This window comes from Neoarius graeffei, chromosome 26 (genome assembly GCF_027579695.1).
Source record: "Neoarius graeffei isolate fNeoGra1 chromosome 26, fNeoGra1.pri, whole genome shotgun sequence".
NCBI classification, from domain to species: domain Eukaryota; kingdom Metazoa; phylum Chordata; class Actinopteri; order Siluriformes; family Ariidae; genus Neoarius; species Neoarius graeffei.
Genome location: NC_083594.1, coordinates 18,734,915 through 18,757,504, shown reverse-complemented (window position 1 = coordinate 18,757,504; position 22,590 = coordinate 18,734,915). Strand labels below are relative to the sequence as shown.

The 22,590-nt window shown below is 42.0% G+C and overlaps 2 protein-coding genes across 2 annotated transcripts; both read left to right on the top strand.

The window, feature by feature from the left end:
- Window positions 1–12,611: 12,611 nt before the first annotated feature.
- Window positions 12,612–17,905, top strand: LOC132874028 (uncharacterized). The gene is made up of 2 exons (XM_060909897.1): window positions 12,612–12,694; window positions 12,992–17,905. The coding sequence occupies exon 2, from the start codon at window positions 15,782–15,784 to the stop codon at window positions 17,897–17,899; it is 2,118 nt and encodes a 705-aa protein (XP_060765880.1). The 5' UTR covers window positions 12,612–12,694; window positions 12,992–15,781; the 3' UTR covers window positions 17,900–17,905.
- Window positions 17,905–19,377, top strand: LOC132874029 (uncharacterized). The gene has a single exon (XM_060909898.1). It carries the CDS (start codon window positions 18,052–18,054, stop codon window positions 19,003–19,005), a length of 954 nt encoding a protein of 317 aa, XP_060765881.1. The 5' UTR covers window positions 17,905–18,051; the 3' UTR covers window positions 19,006–19,377.
- The last annotated feature ends 3,213 nt before the right edge of the window (window positions 19,378–22,590 follow it).

The following is a 22,590-nucleotide window of genomic DNA, read 5'->3' as shown; positions in this document are numbered from 1 at the left end:
ACAGAGGATGTGATGGTTTTTAAGTAACATGAGGTTTGTTTTTTAAGCTGTGTTCTTGTTTTCATCTATCCATCCATTATCTGTTGCCACTTATCCTATTCTACAGGGTCGCAGGCGAGCTGGAGCCTATCCCAGCTGACTATGGGAGAGAGGCGGGGTACACCCTGGACAAGGTTATCGCAGAGCTGACACAGAGACAAACAGCCATTCACACCTATGGTCAATTTAGAGCCACCAATTATGTTTTTGGACTGTGGGGGAAACCCACACAGACAGAACATGCAAAATAGAAAGGCCCTTGCTGGGCTCGAACCCAGGACCTTCTTGCTGTGAGGTGACAGTGCTAACCACTACACCACCATCCATTTTAATTCAGTCTTGTAATGCAACAAAACAGGACAAGCACCAAGGGGGATGAATACTTTTGCAAGACATGTTTTTAAGAAGAAACCTTAATGTGTCACATGCACACTTCAAGCACAGTGAAATTCATCCTCTGCATTTAACCCATCTGAAGCAGTGAACACACGCACACACACCCAGGGCAGTGGGCAGCCACACTACAGTGCTCAGGGAGCAGTCAGGGGTTAGGTACCTTGCTCAAGGGCACTTCAGCCCAAGGCCGCCCCATGTTAACCTAACTGCATGTCTTTGAACCGTGGGGGAAACTGGAGCATCCAGAGGAAACCCACGCAGACACGGGAAGAACATGCAAACTCCACACAGAAAGGCCCCCACCGGCCACTGGGTTCGAATCCGGAACTTTCTTGCTGTGAGGCGACCATGCTAACCACAACACCACCATGCCGTTTTCTATCACAGGAAAGTCTTCAGGACAGAGGATGTGACGCTTTTTGGTTTTTAAGTAACATGAGGTTTGTTTTTTAAGCTGTGTTCTTGTTTTCAGGAGAAATAAAAAAGAGAAGCTGGCCATGGGATTAGGGCTGCTCGATTATGGAAAAAATAATAATCACGATTATTTCAGTCAATATTGAAATCACGATTATTCAAACGATTTTTTGTAACAATTCATTTATTCAGCATTTCTCTTTAAAACAAAAAACCTCTTTGTTACTGATCATTATGTTCACCTTTCTTTCAAACTGAAAATAAATATAGTCTAGAAAAACAAGTTTGCGATGTACAGTGGTGCTTGAAAGTTTGTGAACCCTTTAGAATTTCCTATATTTCTGCATAAATATGACCTAAAACATCATCAGATTTTCACACAAGTCCTAAAAGTAGAAAAAGAGAACCCAGTTAAACAAATGAGACAAAAATATTATACTTGGTCATTTATTTATTGAGGAAAATGATCCAATATTACATATCTGTGAGTGGCAAAAGTATGTGAACCTTTGCTTTCAGTATCTGGTGTGACCCCCTTGTGCAGCAATAACTGCAACTAAACGTTTCCGGTAACTGTTGATCAGTCCTGAACACCGGCTTTGAGGAATTTTAGCCCATTCCTCCATACAGAACAGCTTCAACTCTGGGATGTTGGTGGGTTTCCTCACATGAACTGCTCGCTTCAGATCCTTCTACAACATTTTGATTGGATTAAGGTCAGGACTTTGACTTGGCCATTCCAAAACATTAACTTTATTCTTCTTTAACCATTCTTTGGTAGAACGACTTGTGTGCTTATGGTCATTGTCTTGCTGCATGACCCACCTTCTCTTGAGATTCAGTTCGTGGACAGATGTCCTGACATTTTCCTTTAGAATTTGCTGGTATAATTCAGAATTCATTGTTCCATCAATGATGGCAAGCCGTCCTGGCCCAGATGCAGCAAAACAGCCCCAAACCATGATACTACCACCACCATGTTTCACAGATGGGATAAGGTTCTTATGCTGGAATGCAGTGTTTTCCTTTCTCCAAACATAACGCTTCTCATTTAAACCAAAAAGTTCTATTTTGGTCTCATCTGTCCATAAAACATTTTTCCAATAGCCTTCTGGCTTGTCCACGTGATCTTTAGCAAACTGCAGATGAGCAGCAATGTTCTTTTTGGAGAGCAGTGGCTTTCTCTTTGCAACCCTGCCATGCACACCATTGTTGTTCAGTGTTCTCCTGATGGTGGACTCATGAACATTAACATTAGCCAATGTGAGAGAGGCCTTCAGTTGCTTAGAAGTTACCCTGGGGTCCTTTCTGACCTTGCCAACTATTACACGCCTTGCTCTTGGAGTAATCTTTGTTGGTCGACCACTCCTGGGGAGGGTTACAATGGTCTTGAATTTCTTCCATTTGTACAAAATCTGTCTGTCTGTGGATTGATGGAGTCCAAACTCTTTAGAGATGGTTTTGTAACCTTTTCCAGCCTGATGAGCATCAACAACGCTTTTTCTGAGGTCCTCAGAAATCTCCTTTGTTCATGCCATGATACACTTCCACAAACATGTGTTGTGAAGATCAGACTTTGATGGATCCCTGTTCTTTAAATAAAACAGGGTGCCCACTCACACCTGATTGTCATCCCATTAGTTGAAAACACCTGACTCTAATTTCACCTTCAAATTAACTGCTAATCCTAGAGGTTCACATACTTTTGCCACTCATAGATATGTAATATTGGCTCATTTTCTTCAATAAATAAATGACCAAGTATAAAATGTTTGTCTCATTTGTTTAACTGGGTTCTCTTTATCTACTTTTAGGACTTGTGTGAAAATCTGATGATGTTTTAGGTCATATTTATGCAGAAATATAGAAAATTCTGAAGGGTTCACAAACTTTCAAGCACCACTGTATAAAACAAAATAAAAATATTCTTTTGACATAAGACAGAGAAAAACAAATGTACATTCTATCCAGTTGTCCACAATCTCTATATTTAAAAAAATAAAATAAATGTACTTATTTATATAAAGAATATCCAGAAATAAACTTTGGTACACTTTAGTGCAATACTACAAAATTCCAAATCAAACATTTTTGTAAACAACACCCACTATTGCATGGGTGCAAAGCAACTGAAATGAACTTTAACTTGAATAAGTTTAGGTGAATATGGCAAATGCTAAGATTTCTTAAAGGTTTTTTGCAAGAAATACCAGCCTGTTAACATGATCAGGTTTCAGAGATGCACGCAAGCAAGTAACAATGTTTCCACTAGTGCTAAAAACTCTCTCTGATGAGGAGCTTGTGGCAGGGACACACAAGTATTTCCTGGCGAGATTTGAAAGACGTGGGTAGATAGCTTTTGCATCTCTCCACCATGTCAGAGGGTCCTTCTCAGGATCTATTGTTTCTGTCTGGAAGTAAGACTGGATCTCAAGAGCAATGACTTGGTCTTCTTGCGGAGGAGGCCCTGCAGCCTGGTCTGTGGTGGCCTTGAAGAAGCTGCCCAGGCCCTTCTTCCTCCTCTTGCAAGGAACAGCATCCTCTGTACCAGCATCCTTGGTACGAGCAGGGGGCGGAGCTGTCTCAGAAGAGGCTCTGACCTTAGAGACAAAAACACAAATGGGAAAACATATTAAACAGCTATGTGCTAATATAATATTTATATTTACCACACAATCTTGACATTATTATAGTATTAATGTATTGTTACTAATTAGATTATTATTACCATAGCACTGGCAGTCCTCACATCCCTCAGCTCCATTTTCACTCGATTCATAATGGATTCCTTCTTGTCTTCATCCACATATTTTAACTTGAAGCGTGGGTCTAGGGCAGAGGCCATGTCAAGTATCTCTTGTGTTTCACGGTCACTATATTTCTCATTGAGATACTCCAGTATGTTATGTTTGGTAGTTTTGGCAAGTCCTCCTGGTCTTTCAAGACTGAATTACTGAAAAGGTGAAGGGTGGGCTTCACAAGAGAGATGCTTACGTATTTCTCTCCTGACAGTGCGTCAGTGAACTCAACCAGAGGGGTTAGTGACTTATTGACAGCTTCCAGTACATCAATGTCCTGCCAGGAGAGACAGAGATGATGGAGTTTCCGGTCATTAGAAAGGACCTGGGCAATGGCCTTCTGTTGTTCAAGGATTCTGTCGATCATGGCCTGTCTAGATCCCCATCTGGTCGGACATTCCGTCCTGAGGGAGTGCTGAGGCAGATTCAGTTGCTTCTGGACCTCTTCAAGATCCCTCTTTTTTCCAGCTGTAGCTGAAACTGCTGACCAACTTCTTACAGACTCCCATTGCACAGCTGATCTTGGGATCCTTCATTGCATTTTCTAAGATAACATAACACAAAGATTAAAAAAAAATATTAGTATCACATATTATTTACCTAGCAATGGGAAGGCTACACACAACTGATAACACAGCCATTGGGGTAAAACTAAACTTATTAATAATAAACGAATAACACAAATTTAATGCTGTCCTGGGTTGTTCTACACTCTGCCATTTATTGATAGTATCAGTGTCCAGCTCCACCCAGGTTAAGTATAGGCTAAGATAAAATGTTAAGCACAATACATTTATGGGGCTTTTCCACTACCAACGCGGCTGAGTTGGGCTGAGCCGTGCGGTGCTGAGTTGGGCTGAGTCGAGCTGAGCGGGGCTGTTGGGGTTGCATTTTGACTACAACCGCGGTGAACCGTGCTGGCTGGAAGTGGGTGGACACATTGGGTGGAGTTAGCGAAAGTGGGTGGATGTCACGTGATGTCGTTAGGCGGCGCAAACAGTGACATCAGTGACCTTTTAAGCGGTAGTCTCACGACCCGGATAGTAAACAATAAACATGGAGGACATGGAGTCGTTAGTGTTGCTGGTCTTGGTGCTAGTTTTCTGATCTTCTTCTTCTTCTTTGTCGTAATTCTTCTTCTTCCGGGTTTACGGTGTTTACAGATGGTGGTTAAAGATCCCAGTGTGCTCGCGGGGCGTGTGTGGGCATGTGAGGACACTCCTCCTCACCAATCAGTGCACAGGGGAGTGTCTCCTCACGCCCCTAGCCCCACTCGGCTCGGTTGGGCTCACTTCAGCCTCACTCCAAAACCGTGCGAGTTCTGGGTGCTGAGTAAAGCTGAAGTGAGCTCAGTTGTGCTGCTCTGAGGTAGTCAAAACGCGAGCCGTGTTGGGCTGAAGTGAGCTGAAGTGAGCTGAAAAAGGGTAGTGGAAAAGGCCCATTAGTATGCTATGGTCTGAAAAAGCACTGAGTGCTCATAGGCCATAAACAGTAACTATCACTGTTACCTGTAAGTACCATCACTATTTTATATGTCCTTCATGGTATTTGTCACACTGGAATTAACTGCTACTCACCTATGGCCAAATGGAGTCTGTGCCCGAAACACTGGAGCCTCATCCTTCCATTGATTTCAGTAGCCAGCTTCATATTAGCGGCATTATCAGTGGTAATGCAGACCAACTTTTCTTCATTTAATCTCCATTCCGCCAGAGCTTCCTTCAGTACATCCGCAATGTTTTGTCCGGTATGGTCTTCGGGCATGAACGCCGTTTGGAGACACTTCACTTTCAAATTGAATTCTGCATCGATGAAGTGAACTGTGAGACCGATATATGGCTCTGCTGTACAGCTAGACCAAAGATCTGTCGTCGCTGCGAAGTCATCCGCTTCATACACTTCTTTTGCGACTTCACCTCGATATTTTTCGTACATGATTGGCAGAACCATTCTGCTAAAATGATGTCGAGAGGGCAGTGCATAACGTTTGTCAAACTCGTTTATCATTTTCTTAAAACCCCCACCCTCTACTGCATTGATAGGCTGCATGTCTTTGGCTAAATAATATCCGATGGATGCTGTGAGTGCGTTGTGCCTCTCCGAACTCGTGGCATTGTAGAGAGTGGCTGAAATGGATGGCTGCATTGTCTTGCTGGTTGTGGCGGCATTGGCTTTATCTTTTTGTTTGTTTTTTATTGTTTCGTCGTGAATAACTTTATGGCTCAGTTTCAGGTGGTTGAAGAGGTTTGTAGTGTTGCCAAGAGGCGCAGATACTACCTTATTGCAAATCTTACACATGATGCGCTTCTGTTCCACTTCGGATTCTTCGAATCCACAGTGATCCCATATTACAGACGTTTTTCGTCCCTTTTTGTCGACCAACCGATTCTGCCCTCCTTCTGTCATCTTGCGAGCCTACCTCACGCCAAACAATTCACAATCTCTCCTCCTTTCATCTGCGTGAGTGGAGAGCCATAGAGACACACATGCTGCTTCCGCCGCGTGAGTGTTGTCGGCAAGTCTGCGCATGGGCCCGCGGGAAGGAAATGTATTGCGTGTGCGCGTCCCCGACAAATGGCAAAATAATTGTTTTAACTCGATTATATGAATTTTGAGATTGTTTGACACAAAAATCGAAATCGTGATCAAAATTTGATTAATTGCACAGCCCTACATGGGATAACGATTTCTAGTGTTTACAAAGTAAGTGATAACAGGAACTAATGTATTTCATGGACATCTAACAAATTTATCATAAGTATGTCAGGTCACTTTTTAATTGACATGTTGCTATTTAATAAGAGGAATAAAACTTGATAGCATGGTATTATAGGAAAATAATCAATTGTGCATCACAATACCCCAGTGATGATTATTTTCCTATTGCAGAATATTTGTTTTATCATGTTTAATTCCACCAGAGACAAACAACCATTCACGCTCACATTCACACCTACAGTCAATTTAGAGCCACCAATTAACCTAACCTACATTCCTTTGGACTGTGGGGGAAACCAGAGCACCCAGAGGAAACCCACGAAGACTCCAAACAGAAAGGCCTTCGCTGGCCACGGGGCTCGAACCCGGACCTTCTTGCTGTGAGGCAACAGCGCTAACCACTACACCACCGTGCCGCCCTAGACATGTTTTCTATCACAGGAAAGTCTTCAGGACAGAGGATGTGACGCTTTTTAAGTAACATGAGGTTTGTTTTTTAAGCTGTGTTCTTGTTTTCATCCATCCATCTATCCATCCACTGGGCTCAAACCCAGTACCTTCTTGCTGTGAGATGACAATGCTAACCACTACACCACCGTGCCACCCCAGAGACATTTCCTCAAACATTTTTTATAGAAAGTTATTTCTGAAGATAAAATGTTTCCACTATCAGTTTATTCACCATCGTGAAATTTGGAAACCCTGTTCTGTACATTTTCGTGCTTTCTTGGTGTCTCCCATAACCCAGTACATAAAGTATGAACCGGATGGTACGTTATAATAACATTACGTTTTCTAAATATTCAGGGGTTTCATACTTAACATCTTGTACTCACACGTATCACTGTCATGTATTCTTTGATTATCCACTATTATTAGATCCCATTACATTGTCAAAGTCCCTTCTCAAGCCATGTGATGCACAAGGTGGCGCCGATCTCTGTTCCCGTAGCCCTCGGCCTCTCGCCTATTACATAGCTAGGGTTACAGTGGGGGGCTAGTCCTCTGGTAACCGTGAGAGTTTGACTCCCCACTCGCATCTGTATTGCAGCATGCCTTACCAGACAGCAGTAGGTACCATTTTTATGATAGTCTTTGGTATGACCCTACTGTGAGTAGAACTCCCGATCTCCCGATTGAGAGGCGGACACGCTAACCACTAGGCCAACTCGCAGTCCGTCACATTGTATTAATGTTATATTCACAATATTTTCAATCGAAATTGATCTAAAAGCCTGGAATTCCAATTACAAAATCCAATATACCTTGGCGTGACGTCACAAAGAAATCCTGTGTGGCGTTATATGTTTTGACAATAAAACAACTGAACAATATATTTTGTTTTTCTTCTAACTTTATCATACGTGACAGGATGGGTTCATCTATAAAGGCGGGATGACTAATGTAAGTGCCGATGAATAAAATGGTGGACGTGACAGATGTCTGTGTGAAACTGGAACAAATAGGTAAGGTTATACATTATGTAAATAAATGCCACAAAAATGGTATTGCGGGACGGAACACTTGTTATACATGGGATGGAAGAGCATATAAAAACCCGGAAAGCAAATATAAGAAAATACGTGACACCACATTAAAATATGTGATGGTACAGTTCTGTCCCGTTCTGTTCCGTACCGGGTTATGAGAGATGCATGCTTTCTTTGCTCTAATGCACCTGATTCAACTAATGAATAGTTGTGCCTGATGGAAATAGAAACCTACGTTACAGGGACAAAATAGATAGATCACTTCTGTAAGTTGCTCAAGATTGCATCTGAATACGTACACTGCTTTACTATATAAATACACACAAAAAAAGCAGAATGTCAGAATCCGCAGGGTGTCCAGTACTCATCTCATCATCTCTAGCCGCTTTATCCTTCTACAGGGTCGCAGGCAAGCTGGAGCCTATCCCAGCTGACTACGGGCGAAAGGCGGGGTACACCCTGGACAAGTCGCCAGGTCATCACAGGGCTGACACATAGACACAGACAACCATTCACACTCACACCTACGGTCAATTTAGAGTCACCAGTTAACCTAACCTGCATGTCTTTGGACTGTGGGGGAAACCGGAGCACTCGGAGGAAACCCACGCGGACACGGGGAGAACATGCAAACTCCGCACAGAAAGGCCCTTGCCGGCCCCGGGGCTCGAACCCAGGACCTTCTTGCTGTGAGGCGACAGCGCTAACCACTACACCACCGTGCCGCCCGTCCAGTACTCAGTAGGCATTTAAATCTTCATATGCACGTGTTTGGGGTCACCCAGACAATTTTGTGTTTTCCATGAAAAGTCACACTTATTTACCACCATAAGTTGTAAAATGAATAGAAAATATAGTCAAGACATTTTTCTGGCCATTTTGAGCATTTAATCGACCCCACAAATGTGATGCTCCAGAAACTCAATCTGCTCAAAGGAAGGTCAGTTTTATAGCTTCTCTAAAGAGCTAAACTGTTTTCAGCTGTGCTAACATGATTGTACAAGGGTTTTCTAATCATCCATTAGCCTTCTGAGGCAATGAGCAAACACATTGTACCATTAGAACACTGGAGTGATAGTTGCTGGAAATGGGCCTCTATACACCAATGTAGATATTGCACCAAAAACCAGACATTTAGTAGAATTTAGCTAGAATAATCATTTACCACATTAGCAATGTATAGAGTGTATTTCTGATTAGTTTAAAGTGATCTTCATTGAAAAGAACAGTGCTTTTCTTTCAAAAATAAGGACATTTCAAAGTGACCCCAAACTTTTGAACGGTAGTGTATGCTCGAGGGGTTGTTACGATCAAGAATTACTTTTGTTTCTTCGCCATGCCGACTCTTTGTGCTAATTGGACGCGGGCACAACTCTACTTGAGACAAAGGGACTTAAGTTCTGTAGAACTCCAGCAATTATAAATACTCAAGGAGAAAAAACGAGAGAGTTGTCCACGGAGCATAGACGTCAATGGCTGTCCAATATAAACTGGGCTGATCTAAGTAATGAGAAAGCTAAAACCACACAAGTCTGCAGTGAACATTTTATCAATGGTACGTGCTACAAACTAGTTATTAATGAAAGATCGCAATATATAAGAAATTGTCGATCGTTTAATAGCCTGGTTGTGCAGAAACTCACCGCTGTCAAATGCAACAAAGCCGTGATCAAGTGTGTGAGCCGACAATCAAAAGCTTCTACGATTGTTTCATTTTAAAAAGAGCTGTATATAATTTTTAATGATGCTGCTTTTATTTTGCTTTTACTTTCAATTAGGGAAACCAGCTGATCTCTACAATTTTACAGATCCAGACTAGGCTCCAAAGCAAAATATGGGCCACAACAAAATCAAAGCTGGTACTAAACTAGAGTTTAGTTTTGTACAGAGCACATAAAGAAAAACAAAATTATTGAAGAATCTTCTTAATCACAGAGTGAATCAAACAAGATTCATGTCAGTCCACTACCTCAAATACTGTAGTCTGCTCACCTGGCGAGAGCTCTTTGATAACTAAATGTTCTATAGTGTGTTAGATGCCGATCTTTTGAAGCAGTCAAAATGATCATTTTTAAAATAGATTTGTGAAATGACTGCAAGCTTCTAAATGTAACTCCTCTTTATCTTTCAGTCTATACTCTTACCACTGTGTGTGTATATATATTACACATACAGTACCAGTCAAAAGTTTGGAAAGTGGTTTTTCATTATTTTAAAATTTTCTGAATTGTAGATTAATACTAAAGTCATCAACATTATGAAGAAATATATATGGAATTATTTGGTAAACAAAAAAGTGTTAATCAAACCAGAATATGTTTTATATTTTAGATTCTTATAGGCACCTTTTGCTTAGATGACAGCTTTGCACATCTTGGCATTTTCTCAGTCAGCTTTACGAGGTAGTCACCTGGAATGGCTTTCAGTTTACAGCTGTGCCTTGTCAAGAGTTAATTTCTAGAATTTCTTGACCTCTTAATGTGTTTGAGACCATCAGTTGTGTTGTGAAGAGGTAGAGTTGGTATACAGTGAATGGCCCTATTTGAGTACTGCTCTAATCCATATTATGCCAAGAACTACTCAACTAAGTAAAGAAAAATGACAGTCCATCATTACTTTAAGAAATGAAGGTCAGTCAGACCAAAAAATTTCAAGAACTTTGAAAGTATCCCCAGGTGCAGTCACAAAGACCATCAAATGTTATGATGAAACTGGCTCTCATCAGGACCACTCCAGGAAAGGAAGACCTAGAAAGAAAACATAACCTCTGTTGCACAGGATAAATTCATCAGAGTTACCAGCCTCAGAAACCGCAAGTTAACAGCACTCCAGATAAGAGTCCACCTAAATGCTTCACAGAGTTCAAGTAGCACACACATCTCAACATCAACTGTTCAGAGAAGACTGCGTGAATCTGGACTTTATGGTCGAATTGCTGCAAAGAAGCCACTTCTAAGGAAGAACAACAAGAGGAAGAGAATAGCTTGGGCCAAGGAACACAAGGAATGGACATTAGACCAGTGGAAATCTGTCCTTTGGTCTGATGAGTCCAAATTTGAGGTTTTTGGTTCCAATCGCTATGTCTTTGTACAACCCCGATTCCAAAAAAGTTGGGACAAAGTACAAATTGTAAATAAAAATGGAATGCAATAATTTACAAATCTCAAAAAGTGATACTGTATTCACAATAGAATATAGACAACATATCAAATGTCGAAAGTGAGAGGTTTTGAAATTTCATGCCAAATATTGGCTCATTTGAAATTTCATGACAGCAACACATCTCAAAAAAGTTGGGACAGGGGCAATAAGAGGCTGGAAAAGTTAAAGGTACAAAAAAGGAACAGCTGGAGGACCAAATTGCAACTCATTAGGTCAACTGGCAATAGGTCATTAACATGACTGGGTATAAAAAGAGCATCTTGGAGTGGCAGCGGCTCTCAGAAGTAAAGATGGGAAGAGGATCACCAATCCCCCTAATTCTGCGCCGACAAATAGTGGAGCAATATCAGAAAGGAGTTCGACAGTGTAAAATTGCAAAGAGTTTGAACATATCATCATCTACAGTGCATAATATCATCAAAAGATTCAGAGAATCTGGAAGAATCTCTGTACGTAAGGGTCAAGGCTGGAAAACCATACTGAGTGCCCGTGATCTTTGGGCCCTTAGACGGCACTGCATCACATACAGGCATGCTTCTGTATTGGAAATCACAAAATGGGCTCAGGAATATTTCCAGAGAGCATTATCTGTGAACACAATTCACCGTGCCATCCGCTGATGCCAGCTAAAACTCTATAGTTCAAAGAAGAAGCCGTATCTAAACATGATCCAGAAGCGCAGACGTCTTCTCTGGGCCAAGGCTCATTTAAAATGGACTGTGGCAAAGTGGAAAACTGTTCTGTGGTCAGACAAATCAAAATTTGAAGTTCTTTATGGAAATCAGGGACGCCGTGTCATTCGGACTAAAGAGGAGAAGGACGACCCAAGTTGTTATCAGCGCTCAGTTCAGAAGCCTGCATCTCTGATGGTATGGGGTTGCATTAGTGCGTGTGGCATGGGCAGCTTACACATCTGGAAAGACACCATCAATGCTGAAACGTATATCCAGGTTCTAGAGCAACATATGCTCCCGTCCAGACGACATCTCTTTCAGGGAAGACCTTGCATTTTCCAACATGACAATGCCAAACCACATACTGCATCAATTACAGCATCATGGCTGCGTAGAAGAAGGGTCCAGGTACTGAACTGGCCAGCCTGCAGTCCAGATCTTTCACCCACAGAAAACATTTGGCGCATCATAAAACGGAAGATACGACAAAAAAGACCTAAGACAGTTGAGCAACTAGAATCCTACATTAGACAAGAACGGGTTAACATTCCTATCCCTAAACTTGGGCAACTTGTCTCCTCAGTCCCCAGACGTTTACAGACTGTTGTAAAGAGAAAAGGGGATGTCTCACAGTGGTAAACATGGCCTTGTCCCAACTTTTTTGAGATGTGTTGCTGTCATGAAATTTAAAATCACCTAATTTTTCTCTTTAAATGATACATTTTCTCAGTTTAAACATTTGATATGTTATCTATGTTCTATTCTGAATAAAATGTGGAATTTTGAAACTTCCACATCATTGCATTCCGTTTTTATTTGCAATTTGTACTTTGTCCCAACTTTTTTGGAATCGGGGTTGTAAGACGCAGTGTTCCGCCCTTCGGCGTTTTGAGTTTAGTTCCTAGTCGGACCGTTTTGAGGGACGGACCAACTCAAGCAATTACACGAAAATCATACCCAACACGAGTCTGCTTCAATACAGCGCTGGGTACAATCTTTGTCTGTAAGTTATTACACGTCAGCATTATGGTTATTTTGTGGTGTACCTGTTTACTTTATGTAATACAGTTTAATCACGTTTCTGACTGTATCTATTTTTACGAGTTAAACTCGCAGTAAATACGTTTTGTTCTGCCGATGTAATATTTAATTTGCCCTGCAGGGGCCTTGGCGCTGCGCCTCAGACAGATTTATTTACACCTGTTGATTTATATGAATGTGTGTAACTTTATATTTTATTGTTGTAAAGAGACAGCAGACGTTACATTTTGTAATGTTTATTTTCTGTTTATCATTTCAGTCCTACAGAAAAAAAACTAATGGGAAGAAATCTGAGAAATAAAACTGAGGAAAGGAGAACAAAAGACCAAACCTAAATCCTCAACGAGACTTCCAGAGTTTCTCTTCATTATTGTTAACTATCTGTCTAGCTGTATACAGCTGACGTATAGCGAGGGCAGAATAGTAAGAAGACAGTAATACACCAAGTTCTTCACGAGGCAGCTCGACACTGATTCCATTATTGCTTACCCAACATCATCCAAGCAACCAGGATGGATGAACGGTGTAACACAGAAGAAACACATCAGTCCTTGGCGACTAGATCAATCACACAATCAAGTAGCAAATCATCAACAGCAAGCTCGGCTGCACTCAGGGCTCGAGCCAGAGTTGAAGCTGCTTGCACGCAGGCTTCATTTGCTAAGAAAGAAGCGGAGATGATGGTTGAAGAGGCAACATTAAAAGCAAAAATGCACATTCTGCAGAAAGAAAAGGATGCAGCTACAGTCACTGCAGAAGAGGCAGTGTTCGTGGCTGCTGAGAAAAACGCAGAGATAGACTCTCGTCATGACATTGACCTACCTCTCTCACCATCCAACGCTGCACAAAGGACAAGTGAGTACGTTTTGCAACACAGCTGTGGCGCATCAGGACACATGTCTATGCACACATGTTCACAACCTGCAGTCGAGAAAGTTGAACGAGAAATGAGCAACCTCAAAATTGAAAATAAAGATACTCACCTTCAAACAGCTCATAAAGATGTGAACATCCAACCAGCAGTGAACGCCACACAACATACTCCTGTAAACGTTCCTCCTGTGCAAACACAGAAAAAGAGACATTTAGATCCAACTGTAAATTCAACTTACCTGAGACAGCCTGCACAGCAGAGGTGGGACCCTGACAACTCTTTAAGGCAGATAGCAACCACACCAGATGTCGCAAAATACTTCATGCGAAGAGAAGTAGTCACATCTGGTTTAATGGAGTTCGATGACCACCCAGAGAACTATTGGGCGTGGAAAACATCTTTTCAAAGAGTCGTTGATGAACTCGCATTAACTCCAAGAGAAGAGTTAGACCTCCTGATTAAATGGCTCGGACCAGCATCTAAGGGACAAGCAAAAAGAATCAGAGCCATACACAGCCACAACTCGGCTGCAGGGCTAAACATGGTTTGGCAAAGACTAGAAGAGACTTATGGAACCCCTGAGGCAGTCGAACATTCACTCCTGAAGAGGATTGAGGAATTTCCCAGAATCACGAACAGAGACAATGTGAGATTAAGAGAGCTTGGAGAGCTCTTGCTTGAACTTGAATCTGCAAAAGAAGGAGGATTCCTCCCTGGCCTAACATATCTTGATACTTCACGTGGGGTGAACCCCATACTAGAAAAACTCCCATTTAGTCTTCAAGAAAAATGGATTTCCTAAGGGTCAAAGTACAAAGAATACAACCATGTCCCCTATCCACCCTTCAGCTTCTTCTCACAGTTTATTCGTTCTGAAGCTAAAACCAGAAATGACCCTAGCTTTATGATATCTCAAGCTCACTACTCAGGTCCCACCAAGACAGAGAGACCCACAAGATACAACAACAGAGTAGCAGTGTCTGTGAGGAAGACTGGCGTCTTTTCTGAAGCTACAGCAGCTCCCACAGGCTCTGTCGAAAAAAGAGCTATAGATCCAGACCGCCTATGCCCTCTACATAACAAACCTCACGCACTCAGAAAATGCCACACCTTCCGCAGCAAGCCCATAGAGGAGCGTAAAACCTACCTCAAGGAGAAGAACATCTGCTTCAGGTGTTGCAGCTCGACCAAACATAGAGCAAAAGACTGTGATAAAGAAATAATCTGCAGAGAATGTGGCAGCAAGGCTCACACATCAGCTTTACATCCTGGTCGCACACCTTGGGTCTCAGAAGTCCCAGCAGATCAAGGCGAGGAGGAGGAGACCCACAAGAGTCCTCCAGGAGCTCTCCCTGCAGTAACATCAAAATGTACAGAGGTTTATGGGGGAAACACCAACGCCAAATCCTGCTGCAAAATATGTTTAGTTAACATCTACCCTGAAGATCAACCAGAAAAGGTAATTCAGACATACGCAGTGTTAGACGATCAGAGCAATCGTTCACTTGGTCGCCCTGAGTTCTTCAACCACTTTGGCCTCTATGAAAAAGCATCTCCCTACACCTTAAAGATGTGCTCTGGTGTTATGGAAACTGCAGGGAGGAGAGCAACAGACTTTGTGGTGGAATCCTATGATGGAAAGATCAAGGTCAAGCTTCCGACTCTCATTGAGTGTGAAATGATTCCAGACAACCGAGATGAAATCCCCACACCTGAAATAGCCCGCTTTTTCCCCCATTTGAGACATTTAACAGATAAGATACCACCTCTCAATGAAAATGCTCAGATCTTCATCCTGCTAGGAAGAGACATTTTGCAAGTGCATAAAGTGAGGCAGCAGTATAATGGTAACCATGACGACCCCTACGCCCAACGTCTTGACCTCAGGTGGGTTATTGTAGGAGACGTTTGCCTGGACCGAGCTCACAAACCACCTAGTGTCAGAGTCTACAAGACACACACACTGCCTAATGAACATACATCCATGTTAAGTCCTTGTCCTAACAAAATACAAGTGAAAGAGACACTTAAGACAAAAATACTCATCAACCAAGTATTGTGAACTGCACATTCCAAGGCGAGGAGACGGAAAAACTTGGAGCTACAGTCTTCGACAGCCACCCTGATGATGAAAAGGTAGCTCTGTCAGTCGACGATCAGACATTCCTAGACATCATGGACAAACAGGTTTACATGGATCAAGCGAACAGCTGGGTAGCACCGCTGCCATTCTGCAAAGCCCGCCGCCGTCTTCTAAACAACAGAGACATGGCTCTGCGACGACTCTTGTCTCTCCGACGAACACTAGACAGACGCACAGGCATGAAAGAACACTTTGTGGAGTTCATGAAAAAAGTGTTCGAGAATGACCAAGCAGAACTAGCACCAGCATTAGAGGAACATCAAGAAAGATGGTACTTACCTCTATTTGGAGTCTATCATCCTCAAAAACCAAATCAGATCAGAGTGGCTTTCGATTCAAGCGCCAAACATGATGGTGCATCACTGAATGACGTGCTGCTCAGTGGGCCAGACTTAAACAACGCCCTGCTGGGTGTCTTAATGCGCTTCAGGAGAGAGAACATCACAGTCACCACTGATATTCAGCAGATGTTTTACGCATTTGTTGTTCAAGAAGATCATCGTGACTATCTAAGGTTCCTTTGGTATAAGGATAACAACTTCAACAACAACATCACAGAATACAGAATGAAGGTGCACATATTTGGCAACAGCCCCTCACCATCAGTTGCCATATATGGTCTAAGAAGAGCTGCACAAGAACATCAGGCTGAATACGGCACAGACAGTAAAGAGTTCGTCATGAGGAACTTCTACGTGGACAATGGATTGACGTCAGTTCCGACAGAAGAGGAAGCTATTGATCTGCTAAAGAGGGCTCAAAAAATGTTAGCAGCATCTAACTTAAAGCTCCACAAAATTGCTTCCAATAGCAACAAAGTCATGACAGCATTTGCCCCAGAGGACCTTGCAAAAGACCTAAAAGACCTCAACTTAGGAACAGATCCTCTCCCGCTTCAACGGAGCCTCGGACTGATATGGAATCTGGAGAGCGACAGTTTCAGTTTCCAAGTATCCCGCGAGGAGAAACCGTTCATGAAAAGAGGCATCTTATCAACAATTCAGAGCCTCTGTGATCCGCTGGGCTTCGTGGCTCCCATCACAGTTCAGGGAAAAGCTCTGGTCAGAGAACTGTCGTCTAAAGAATATGACTGGGATGATCCTCTCCCGTCAGATAAGCAAGTGTCCTGGAAGCTGTGGAAAGAGTCCCTCCCAGAATTAGAAAAGCTACACATCAAAAGAAGGTATGTGCCTATCTCTCTTCCCTCATCTAAAAGTCGACAGCTTTGTTTATTCTCCGATGCCTCCACTCAGGCTATCACCGCAGTAGCCTACCTGCATGTCACCAATGATGAAAACAAGTGCCACGTAGGATTCATCATGGGCAAAGTGAAGTTGGCGCTGCATCCAGCCCATACAGTACCACGTTTAGAGCTGTGTGCTGCTGTCCTGGCAGCTGAGATGGCAGACGCAATCTGCAGTGAGATGGACATTGAGATGCATGCCGTGAGATTTTTCACTGATAGCAGGATTGTTCTCGGGTACATCCATAACACCTGCAGAAGATTTCATGTGTATGTTGCTAACCAAGTCAATCGCATCAGGAAATTGAGTCATCCTCAACAGTGGCAGTATGTTGCCACCGAACAGAACCCAGCAGATCATGCCACCAGGCCCAAGTCTGTAGACATCCTCAGAGCTTCAAACTGGTTCTCAGGTCCAGGATTCCTGAAAAACACAAGTGAGTCTCCACAAAGCAACAGTTTTGATCTTGTGGATCCTGAACATGATGTGGAAGTCCGGCCTCAGGTTGCTGTCAACAACACCAAAGCTACAGAAGGTCAGTTCAGCTCAGCATGCTTTGAACGATTTTCTAGCTGGAAGAGATTACTGCAAGCTATCACAAAACTTATTCAAGTAATAAGAACATTCTCCAAGACTCACAAAGCGAATGCTGTCAATGCACAGTGGCAAGCTAAAACGGTCGTCATTCGTTGTGTCCAGCAAGAATCCTATGGAGAAGAGTTAAACTGTCTGAGAGACAGGATTCAGCTCTCAAAGAAGAGTCCGCTGAGAAAGTTAAATCCTTTTATCGACGAGGATGGACTCCTTCGGATTGGAGGACGCCTTACCAACGCTGACTTACGGTACCAAGAGACGAGAGACATCCTGTCATACTGCCAAAAACACATCACATCACGACTCTCATAGTGAGACATTACCATGAAGACATTTTCCATCAGGGTCGTCACCTTACTGAAGGTGCCGTCCGGTCAGCAGGAGTGTGGATAGTGGGAGGCAAACAGCTGGTGTCTAGTATCCTCTATAACTGTGTGACCTGCAAAAAACTGAGAGGGAGGTTAATGGAACAGAAAATGGCACTGTTACCACCTTTTACCCACGTCGGACTGGACATCTTCGGGCCGTGGAGCATTGTCACTCGCCGCACTCATGGAGGCAGCGCTGAAAGTAAGCGATGGGCAGTGTTATTCACATGTATGAGCACGAGAGCGACACACATCGAAGTGTTAGAATCCATGTCCACTTCAAGTTTTATAAATGCTTTAAGACGATTCTTTGCAATCCGTGGTTCATCCAAACAGCTTCGCTCTGACAAAGGCACAAACTTTATTGGAGCATGTAGAGAGTTAAAAATCAACACCAGTGATCCAGAGCTGACAAGTTACCTTGACAAACAGGGCTGCATGTGGACTTTCAACACCCCCCATTCATCCCATATGGGAGGTTGTTGGGAAAGACTGATAGGAGTAGCACGTCGGATTCTAGAAGGGATGTTGCTGCGGTCTGACACCAACCACCTCACACACGAAGTGTTGACAACACTGATGGCAGAAGTCATGGCCATTCTAAATGCCAGGCCGTTAACTCCAGTGTCTACTGATCCCGACAATCCTACTATATTAACACCTGCAATGATTCTCACTCAAAAGATGACACCAGTAACAGCTCCTCCAGGTGACTTTGATCATAAGGATCTTCACAAAAATCAGTGGAAACAGGTGCAGTGTCTGGCAGAGAGCTTCTGGAAGCAATGGAGACAGGAATATCTGGTGACTCTCCAGAAACGTCACAAGTGGACTGATGACAAGCCAAGCATTCAAGTGGATGATGTAGTTCTGATGAAAGACAGTCAGGTTCAACGGAACGACTGGCCAATTGGACTTGTAGTGAAGACATTGCCTAGCAAAGACAACAAAGTCCGCAAGGTTGAAGTTAAAGTTGTGAGACAAGGAACAACAAAAACCTACGTCAGGCCCATCTCAGAGCTTGTTTTTCTTATGTCTAAAGGCTCATAAAGTGATAGACATTCTGATGAGTAACAAGAGTGTTCATACACTACCGTTCAAAAGTTTTGGGTCACCCAGACAATTTTGTGTTTTCCATGAAAAGTCACTGTGGCAGCGGGGGCGTGGTCAAGCGCCAGTCTGTGACAGGAGGGCGGAGTTGGGGAAGGTAAGTGGCAGAATCGCTTCACCTGAGTGTGATTAACCTATGTTTTGTGTGTGTTCTCCCCAGTAAACCGCGCCCTACTTAAAGAGGGAGAGTGAGAGCGGAGGGGAGTCAGTGATTATCCAGAGGAGACGACAGTCTGTGTGTGTGCGCGCGAGTCACTCTCTGAGCTATTGAATTTAATGTTAAGCTGAAAAGTTTGGCAATAAAAGCCGATTGTTGGCATCCTGATCTCTGTCCTGCTGTCTTCTGTGCTCCACCCACACATTGTACCCGGCTACAGTCACACTTTTATTTACCACCATAAGTTGTAAAATGAATAGAAAATATAGTCAAGACATTTTTCTGGCCATTTTGAGCATTTAATCGACCCCACAAATGTGATGCTCCAGAAACTCAATCTGCTCAAAGGAAGGTCAGTTTTATAGCTTCTCTAAAGAGCTAAACTGTTTTCAGCTGTGCTAACATGATTGTACAAGGGTTTTCTAATCATCCATTAGCCTTCTGAGGCAATGAGCAAACACATTGTACCATTAGAACACTGGAGTGATAGTTGCTGGAAATGGGCCTCTATACACCAATGTAGATATTGCACCAAAAACCAGACATTTAGTAGAATTTAGCTAGAATAGTCATTTACCACATTAGCAATGTATAGAGTGTATTTCTGATTAGTTTAAAGTGATCTTCATTGAAAAGAACAGTGCTTTTCTTTCAAAAATAAGGACATTTCAAAGTGACCCCAAACTTTTGAACGGTAGTGTAAATGGTGATTGATTGTATACTTGTTTAATCTAATAGTTTGGTTGATTAACATTTGAGTAATTAAGATGTTTATAGTGGTATAATAATATACCAGGTGAGGAGTATTCCGCCCTTCGGCGTTTTGAGTTTAGTTCCTAGTCGGACCGTTTTGAGGGACAGACCGACTCAAGCAATTACACGAAAATCATACCCAACATGAGTCTGCTTCAATACAGCGCTGGGTACAATCTTTGTCTGCAAGTTATTACACGTCAGCATTATGGTTATTTTGCGGTGTACCTGTTTACTTTATGTAATACAGTTTATCACGTTTCTGACTGTATTTTACAAGTTAAACTCGCAGTAAATACGTTTTGTTCTGCCAATGTAATATTTAATTTGCCCTGCAGGGGCCTTGGCGCTGCGCCTCAGACAGATTTATTTACACCTGTTGATTTATATGAATGTGTGTAACTTTATATTTTATTGTTGTAAAGAGACAGCAGACGTTACATTTTGTAATGTTTATTTTCTGTTTATCATTTCAGTCTTACAAAAAAAAAACTAATGGGAAGAAATCTGAGAAATAAAACTGAGGAAAGGAGAACAAAAGACCAAACCTAAATCCTCAACGAGACTTCCAGAGTTTCTCTTCATTATTGTTAACTATCTGTCTAGCTGTATACAGCTGACGTATAGCGAGGGCAGAATACACAGAAAAGGTGAGCGGATGGTTCCTACATGTGTGGTTCCCACAGTGAAGTATGGAGGAGGAAGTGTGATGGTATGGGGGTGCTTTGCTGGTGACACTGTTGGCGATTTATTCAAAATCGAAGGTACACTTAACCAGCATGGCTACCACAGCATTCTGCAGCGACATGCCATCCCATCTGGTTTGCGCTTAGTGGGCCCTTCATTCATCTTTCAACAGGACAATGACCCAAAACACACCTCTAGGCTATGTAAGGGCTATTTAACCAAGAAAGAGGGTGACGGAGTGCTTCATCAGATGATGTGGCCTCCACAATCACCTGATCTAAACCCAGTTGAGATGGTTTGGGATGAGTTGGCCCGCAGAGTGAAGGCAAAGCAGCCAACGAGTGCTCAGCACCTCTGGGAACTCCTTCAAGACTGTTGGAAAACCATTTCGAGTGATTACCTCATGAAGCTGACTAAGAGAATGTCAAGAGTGTGCAAAGCTGTAATCAAAGCAAAAGGTGCCTACTTTGAAGAATCTAAAATCTAAAACATATTTTGATTTGATTAACATTTTAAAGTTTACTAAATGATTCCTTACATGTTGCTGCATCGTCTGGATGACTTCAGTATTAATTTACAATGTAGGAAAAAAAATAAAAACATTGAATTTGAAGGTGTTTCCAAACTTTTGACTGGTACTATAATATATAGTGACATCCCGAGAGGCTGCGTCTTGGAGGGGCGCTATATTCCACGCAGATGGCTCCAACCACTGGCAGCTATAACTCCATCTGGTGGTGGAGTTAGGAACTTCACCCCTCAGCACACAACACGGCAACACACCTATGGCCAATGACGGCCTAATGAGCAAGAGGGCTTTGTGAGAGCTCAAAACTTTTTTTTTTAATTTATGTATTTATTTATTTTAATTGAAATTCAATCTCAATACAAAGCATGTGTACACTTAAGATTATAACCCAGTACATGTTACATGCTCATATAAGAGTATTTTAAAGAACTTAACATTACATCTCACATGTAGTCAAAAAACATAAAACAAACAAGACAAACACAAAACAAAGAAAGAGAAAGAACAAAGAAAGAAAAAAAACACTGCCATCTACATAGCCAAGTCTCTTTGTACTAACACACCTACCACAGACAATAAAAATAGGACAGTAATTTCATTTCTACATGTACAAGGGCTGTTAGATAAAATTGCAGATAATATTTTTAAGGACAATTGCTTTCTTACTTGTCATTTTATTAAGTGAATTCCAGTATGTATTAAATTCTGTTTTAAATACTATAAAGTGAGGGAACGTTTTTAGATATCTGGTTTTATGAATAAAGAATTTTACCTAAAATTATAACAACATTCACCATGTAATTCTCTTCTGAGTTTCCCCTTGTGGTGCCAAAAAGAATTTCTTCAGCTGTAAGTCTAGGTCCAGATATTGCCAACCAGTTCTTCACAGCAACCCAAAAACTTTGTGTTGCCAAACAATCACTGAAAATGTGTACAGTTGCATCTTTTTCTTTCTTACAGAACACACATAGCTCTAAATCAATATTAAATCTGTTGTGTAGCAATTCTTTTGATGGATATATGTTATTAATGGTTTTAAAATGCACCTCTTTTGCTTTTGGTGGAATTGGGAACTTCAAATATTTAGTTCTGAGTGAGACTAACTGGCTTTCAGTAAAATAAATTATTTCTTATTGGTCTCACCGGGTGAAACTCTTCTCGTAAGCATTCTCTTATAAACTTGTTTGTACTTTTAATATCTAGTAGATGCACACCTTTCACAATTAAATCAGGCAACTTGGGTTGTAAACTGTCATATTTCAATAGTTTTGGATAGTTTTAATCAAACCTTCAGGGATAGCTTTAATGACATTATGAAATTGTCGTTTCGGGGGGGGGTAAAACCATACTTAACACAAAATGTATTATAAGAAAAAATGTTCCCTTCATCATCCAAAAT